At 38.5% G+C, this 7725-nt stretch overlaps 1 protein-coding gene across 1 annotated transcript in view; it reads left to right on the top strand.

Annotated features, from left to right (window-relative positions):
- PTBP3 (polypyrimidine tract binding protein 3) overlaps positions 1-7725 on the top strand; it is a 114101-nt gene that overhangs the window by 103940 nt on the left and 2436 nt on the right. Inside the window, exons 12-13 of the mRNA XM_023510561.1 lie at positions 1888-1980; positions 4323-4539. Of these exons, the coding sequence (XP_023366329.1) occupies positions 1888-1980; positions 4323-4539 (310 nt within the window). The remainder of the gene's footprint in view (positions 1-1887; positions 1981-4322; positions 4540-7725) is intronic.

Here is a 7725-nt window from a genome sequence, read left to right as displayed (position 1 = left end):
TTCAACCTCAGCCTCCCAAAGCACTGGGATTACAGGCATAAGCTACTGTGCCTGACCAAAAGTTTTTATCAATAATACATTTTTGTAATTTTCAGTAATAAGGTTATATGTTAATAATACATTTTTCAGGCAGCGCCTGTGACTCAAGGAATAGGGCACTGGCTCCATATACCGGAGGTGGTGGGTTCAAACCCAGCCCCTGCCAAAAAAAAAGAAAAGAAAAGAAAAAATAATAATACATTTTTCATATGATTTTCTCTAGCATATTTTTTATTTAAAACTGCCAAGTATCTAAGAGCTCATTTGCGTGCTTACCCACAAGATAACCAACATTCCTGTGTGTTCCTCGAAGAGTTTCATAGTCATTCTCTCCTTGCCTTACAAAGTGTGGTAATAATGGAACTACTGAAAGATCTTACATTTATAATATCAATGATACTATATAGCACATAAACTGCAGTATATTGTATTATAATGTATTGAATGAGCGACTGCCATTCACATTATAGAACCTCCTGCCTATAATTTTATTTATATGTTAAAAATTCATAAAATGTGGTTTTTTAAATGTTGATTTATATAAACAGATTGAGTTCAATTATTTTCTTCCCACAGCCCTGTGAAATCATTTTGCCTGTCCTCTGGGATGATACAGGACTCACTTTGGGGAACACTAGTATAGAAAAATTGAATGTGACTGGCCACTGTGGCTCACGCCTGTAATTCTAGCACTCTGGGAGGCTGAGGCAGGTGGAGTACTTGCGCTCAGGAGTTGAGACCAGCCTGAGCTAGAACAAGACCCCATCTCTACTAAAAAATATAGAAAAAACTAGTTGGGCATTATAGTTGCAGGCACCTGTTATCTAAGCTACTTTGGAGGCTGGAGCAAGAGCATCACTTGACCCTAAGAACTATGCTATGAACTATGACGCTGCAGCCCTCAACCCCAGCAATACAGTGAGATTTCTCTTTCTTTTAAAAAAATAAAAAAAAGAAAAGAAAAATTGAATGTAATGAAATCAGGACCTGTTGTATTGTAGTATTCCCAGTGTAAAATGGTGTTGATAGCTTTTGATGGTAGTGAGGACAGCGAGAAGTGGACAAACGTGGGAGTACTTAGGCCATAGAATCAGTGGGTGCTAGTGATTGAGTAGGGGGGTATACAGATTTAAAGGGCTTTTTTCAACCTTTTTTTCTCACAGCACACATCTATAGTTAAACTTCCACAGCACACTTTAATTATGTTGATCCAAAAAAAGAGTAAAAAACAGAATATACTTACTGCACTTTGAACTTCTTTCAAAAATAATTTAATTAATGATCTTTCAAGATTTTCGAGGCACACTGGTTGAAAGTCACTGATTTGAAGATAGGGAAACGTCAGAAGGTGACTTCTAGGTGTCTGACTGGAGCAACTGAGTTAGGGAACACTGGAAGCACAGAAAGGAGAGGAGGGATGAATCAGTTTGAGACATATTAAATTTAAAGTGTTTGCAGGGGTCCTCAAACTTTTTAAACAGGGGGGCAGTTCACTGTCCCTCAGACCGTTGGAGGGCCGGACTGCGGGCCCCAGGACCAGTGAGCTACTAAGCAGGACAAGCAGTGGCGGCAAAAACACCCAGTGGGCTGGATAAATGTCCCCGGTGGGCTGCATGTGCCCCGTGGGCCATAGTTTGAGGACCCCTGGTTTATGGGATGCCCGAGTGAAAAAGGGTGAGTAGATGAATAGATCCCAAGCTTAGAAGACAGAAAAATTTGGGAGTGTATGTATGATATTGCCAAGGGAAAGTGTATAGTATGAGAAAAGAAGTCTTTAAATATATTAGTAAAATTAACTAAACTACATAGTCAGGCATTACAATGTGTTTGTTTGCTTATTTTAATTAGGAGTATATGGTGATGTTCATCGAGTGAAGATTATGTTTAACAAGAAAGAAAATGCCTTGGTTCAGATGGCAGATGCAAATCAAGCTCAGCTAGGTACTAATAATTAATAATGATAACCTGCCCCATTAGCATGTGAATTTTCCTTCAAAATAAACATATAGCTAGTAGAAACACAATTTTACAAGAGTACCTCCTTGTGGTAATGTTTTCGTTATTACTTGCACCTGCTTAAATTTTAAAATTAAAAAATATTCATTACTCTTTCAAGTCTGAAGTTCATTTATCTACTTAATATGTGGACATACTGGCTCAGCGCCTATGGCTCAACCAGCTAAGGGGGCAGCCACATACACCTGAGCTGGTTGGTTTGAATCCAGCCTGGACCTGCCAAACAACAATGATGGCTACAACCAAAAAAAAAAAAAAATAGCCGGGCATTGTGGTGGGCGCCTGTAGTCCCAGCTACTTGGGAGGCTGAGGCAGGAGAATTGCTTGAGTCCAGGAGTTGGAGGTTGCTGTGAGCTGTGATGCTACAGCACTCTACCCAGGATGACAGCTTGAGGCTCTGTCTCAAAAAAAAAAAAAAAGTGGACATATTATTAATGGTTAGAACTTTGACCCTAGGATTTTTCCATTAAGTTTAAATTAATAAACACGACTTGTTTTGCTTCATTTTATTTGTCTCTTTTCCTTCCAAATTAAGTTGTTTAGAACTATTGAATGACTTAAAAATTTGGCCATAGCTGGTAATGATGGTGCAGGAAAGTGTTATTCCATGGCCTCACTGTTATACAGGGTATTAAAATATCACTGCTCAGATTTCTTATACAAATTCTTTGCTTGAGATAAAATTAATATGCTCAATATCCACTTTATGAGCCCTTATTATGTTCTAGACACTCTGGAATTTCATTATTTGGTACTGAGAAAGTACTTATTGTTTATTAGGTTGGTTGGTTATGGTTTTGTTTTTTTTTAATCTCATTCTACTAGGTTGGTACAAAAGTAACTGCGGCTTTTGCATTATTAAAATTTTCCTTTTGTTACTGGAATATTCTCAAATGTGCTTATGTTATTCATCATTTTAATGTGCATTTCTCACTTTATTTATTTATTTATTTATTTATTTATTTATTTTGCTAATGACTGATTATTTATTTTGGACTATGGAAATGATGTTAGACAAAAAGCAAATTTAAGCAGTTTTCTTATTTGAGTTCAAAATGGGTTGTAAAGCAGCAGAGACAACTCACATCAATAACACATTTGGCCCAGGAACTGTTAACAAATTTATAGTGTAGTGGTGGTTCAAGAAGTTTTACAAAAGGGACAAGAGCCTTGAAGATGAGAAGTATGTGGCCAGCCATCTGACAACGACCCACTGAGAGCAATTATCAAAGCTGATCTTCTTGACAACTACACGAGAAGCTGCCAAAAAACTCAACGTTGACCTTTCTATGGTCATTTGACATTTGAAGCAAGTTGGAAAGGTGAAAAAGGTCAATGAGTGGATGCCTTATGAGCTGACCAAAAATCAGAGCTATTGTCATTTTCAAGTGTCATCTTCTCTTATTCCACACAATAGCAACAAACCGTTTCTCAGATTGTGACGTAAGACGAAAAGTGGATTTCATACGACATCCAGCAGCGGTGACCTGCTCAGTGATTGGACCAAGAGGAACTTCTAGTGCACTTCTCAAAACCAAACTTGTAGCATGAAAAAGGTCATGGTCACTTGTTTGGTGGTCTGCTGCCAGTCTGATCCCCGACAGCTTTCTGAATCCCAGTGAAATCATTACATCTGAGAAGTATACTCAGCAAATTGATGAGATGTACCTAAAACTGCAGTGTCTGCAGCCAGCATTAATCAACAGAAAGGGCCTAATTCTTCTCAGTACCTGACTACACATTGTACAGCCAGTGCTTCAAAAGTTGAACAGATCAGGCAATGAAGTTTCGCCTCATCTGCCGTATTCATCTGACCTCTTGCCAGCTGACTGCCAGTTCTTCAAGCATCTCAACAACTTTTTGCTGGGAAAACCTTTCCTCAATTAGCAGAATGAAGAAAATGCTCCCCAAGAGTTCATCGAATCCTGCATGGATTTTTATGCTACATGAAGAAACAAATTTATTTCTCATTGGCAGCAGCGAATTGATTGTAATGGTTCCTATTTTGATTAATAAAGAGGTTTTGAGCCTAATTATAATGATTTAAAATTCATGATCCAAAACTGCAGTTACTTTTGCACCAACCTGAATAGTAAAATGAAGTCATTTAATACATTCCCTCAGAGTTTTGGGATGTTGAAACCCTTTTAACCCTCAGACTTACAGAGTAATTTTAATTGACTAAATAAAAATGATTTATGATAATTTAAACATATTTCTGAGAATCTTAATATCCAATCTTTCCTTCTTTTCTTGCTATATACTAGCAATGAACCATCTAAGTGGTCAGAGACTTTATGGAAAAGTGCTTCGTGCTACACTGTCCAAACATCAAGCAGTTCAGCTTCCTCGAGAGGGACAAGAAGACCAAGGTCTGACGAAGGATTTCAGCAATAGTCCTTTGCATCGCTTTAAAAAGCCTGGCTCTAAAAACTTCCAAAATATTTTTCCACCATCAGCCACTTTGCATCTTTCCAACATTCCGTATGTACCTAACGAGTTGTTATTTATTGTGATAATTAATCTTTATTTTGCTTTGTATTTTTCCTGGAAAATTTCAGGGGATTAGGTGACCAATAATCTACAATACATGATTTGGGACAGGAAAACCTCTGAAACTCTAACATAGCAGTTGTCCTAGTTAACAGTTTCTTGTAAGATAATCTGTCATCATACCTTTAGCAGGTTATATCTCTTGCCATACACTCTAAAATTGAAAGATATCAGTGTTTTAAAATTTTCTTTTCAAATAAAGAATTAGGAACTAGATACTAGGTATAAAAGGTCATACAAATAAGTGTATGCAGAAGTATTGGTATATTTTCATCTATCCCTTAGTAGAAGTAATGACTCATATGTAACCAATATGGCAATATTTGGCCAATATTTGCAAAAGCAAATAATTTATATATCTAAGAATTTGGTAAAAATGAATTCTGTACTTTTTATCTGTAAATTGCAGAGCCTTATGTATGTTAAATACTTAAAAGCTAAAAGTTATTTTCCAGTGATCACTTTACAGGTCTTTTTATTAACCAGTGTTGTATTACATGTTCTTTATCTTCTAACCCAGAGGTTGACAAACTACAGCCCATGGCCACTTTGGTATGGCCCATGTGCTAAAAGAAATAAGTTTTACTTTTTAAAATGAAAGAAAAAATTTTTTGATGTGAGAAAATTATATACCATTCAAAATTCACCTTTCATAAATAAAGTTCTTACTATATAGCTACACTCCCTCATTTAGCTGTTACTTGTGTCTGCTTCTGAGCTGCAACAGCAAAGCTGATGAGTTGCAGTAGAGACTAAGGCCCACAGAGCCTAAGACATTGTAGAAAATACCTGACAATTCCTGTTCTAATTCTCAAAGTCCTTGATCTGCAAAAATGGCAATTTTGAATAATTTAAGCTAATGCATATAGGGGGTAAGCATTCAAAATAAGAGATAAAAGCTGTGGGATAGGGTGCATGTAAAAATGTAAAGACTGAGTGGGTGGAGAGACATAAAGTTCTGGAACATTATTGAGAATGAGAATGAGCGCTGGATAGGAGTAGAAAGAATTGCCCATAATAAGTTGAATGCCTTAGTCAGGTAGGTCTTAGTCTACATGGAGAAACCTTGAATCTGAATTCAGCAGTAGATCAAACCTCACGCCAGCAAGGAAACTGGAGGAGTCATTTAAGAAAAAAAATAGACCATGTGCAGTGGCTCATTCCTGTAATCCCAGCACTTTGGGAGGCCTACGCAGGCAGACTGCTTGAGGCCAAGAGTTCAAGACTAGCCTGGGCAGTAATGAGACTTTGTCTCTACAAAAAAATTTAAAGATTAACTGGGCCTGTAGTCTCAGCTACTTGAGAGAGAGGCAGGAGGATCACTTGAACCCAGGAATTCAAGGTTGCAGTAGGCTGTTGTGATTGGGCCACTGCAGTTCATCCTAGTTACAGGATGAGACCCCATCTCAAAAGAACCAAACAAAATAAATTACCTGGATGTAGAAATTTAGCAACCCATCACTGAGGAATATGTGTAGGGAACAATTAATTATTGAGGCAGGCCCCTATCATAATTAGTTTCTTAAATATGGTGCATCATGCAGGAGCTGATTGCCAGTTGTTGCAACCTATATAGGACAGGTAGGAAGAAGAGGAAACGACATGAGTATTTTTGTACTATCTTCCAAGTTCTGGGCATTATGTTGGTGCTTTACACATGCTGACTGACTTAATCTCCATAACTTTTTCTTTAAGAAATTATGATTAGGCTCGGCACCCGTGGCTCAAATGGCTAAAGCGCCAGCCATATACACCTAAGATGGCGGGTTCGAATCCAGCCTGGGCTTGCCAAACAACAATGACGGCTGCAACCAAAAAATAGCTGGCCGTTGTGGCGGGCGCCTGTGGTCCCAACTGCTTGGGAGGCTGAGGCAGAAGACTCGCTTGAGCCCAGGAGTTGGAGGTTGCTATGAGCTGTGATACCACAGCGCTCTGCCCAGGGAGACAGCTTGAGGCTCTGTCTCAAAAAAAAGAAATTATGATTAAGTACGTTCATATTATTGTGCAACCATCACCTGTGTCCATCTGCCTCAAATTTTCATCATGCCAGACTGAAACTCTGTACCTGTTAAGCAAATCAACTCTCCATTCTCCCTAACTTTAGCTCTGCCCCTGGTAATCACTTTTTCCTGTTTTTTGTTAGTTTATCCATAATAGCTTTTTAAGTAAGGTCATTAGTTTCATCTTATTAATGAAACTAAGACTCAAGTTGAATTAAGTTACACAAAGTAAAATACCAAGTGAGTGAACTATATCTGTTTCCCTTCAGAGCCAGTGATTGTTTTGCTACACCAGCCTGGCCAGCAGTCATGAGAAGATGCATCTGCTTAAAGGCAGTTGATTCGCACAGGATAGGCCACTATGTCATATACCACTGCATTACAGATCGCCCCGAAACTTAACCGCTTAACTCAGTGTCAAATGTTTATTATCTCATACTGCTACTGTGAGTCAGGAATTTAGAAGTGGCTCAGCAGAGTGGTTGTGACTGGGAATCTGATAAGGTTACAGTCAAGATGCTTTTGGGCAAGGGTGTGATCTGATGAAGGCTGTAACTAGAGCTAGAGGATCCACTTCCAAAGTGTGTGAGTCATGGACCTGTTTGTTGACAGAAAGTCTCAGTTCCTTGTCGTGAGGATTTCTCCATGGTGTCCTCGTGAAATGGGAACTGGCTTCTTCTAAAGCTCATGATTCAGGAGAAGATGTAGAAACCACAGGGTCTCTCAGGTTCTTTCTCACATGTTGTCATTTCTACAGTATGTTAAGTGTTACAGAGAGCAATGCCAGGGATGTAAACATTAGGAGGCAAGAGTAATTGAGGGCCATCTTAGAGCCTGGCTACTATCCAACACACATTCAGAATTACCCTGAAAATAGTTAAAAATATAGACTCCAGACTGCAGCAGACAAATCAGAGCTAGGAAAGTACTTTAAAAGTGCTAGAGTTAATTACTGAAGCCAGTAGTATGAATAATAATCACTTTAAAGCATACATATAGAAAAATTTCCTTGCCTTTTATATACCTGCCCGTGTCTTCTATAAACATTGAGACAGGCTCAGCACCTGTAGCTCAAGTGGCTAAGGCACCAGCCACATACACCTAAGGTGGCAGGTTC

The sequence above is a fragment of the Otolemur garnettii genome, unplaced genomic scaffold, assembly GCF_000181295.1.
Source record: "Otolemur garnettii isolate 467f Iridium unplaced genomic scaffold, OtoGar3 scaffold00014, whole genome shotgun sequence".
Classification (NCBI taxonomy): Eukaryota; Metazoa; Chordata; class Mammalia; order Primates; family Galagidae; genus Otolemur; species Otolemur garnettii.
Note: the sequence above shows the minus strand (reverse complement) of the source record. Positions and strands in the feature narration are given on the sequence as shown.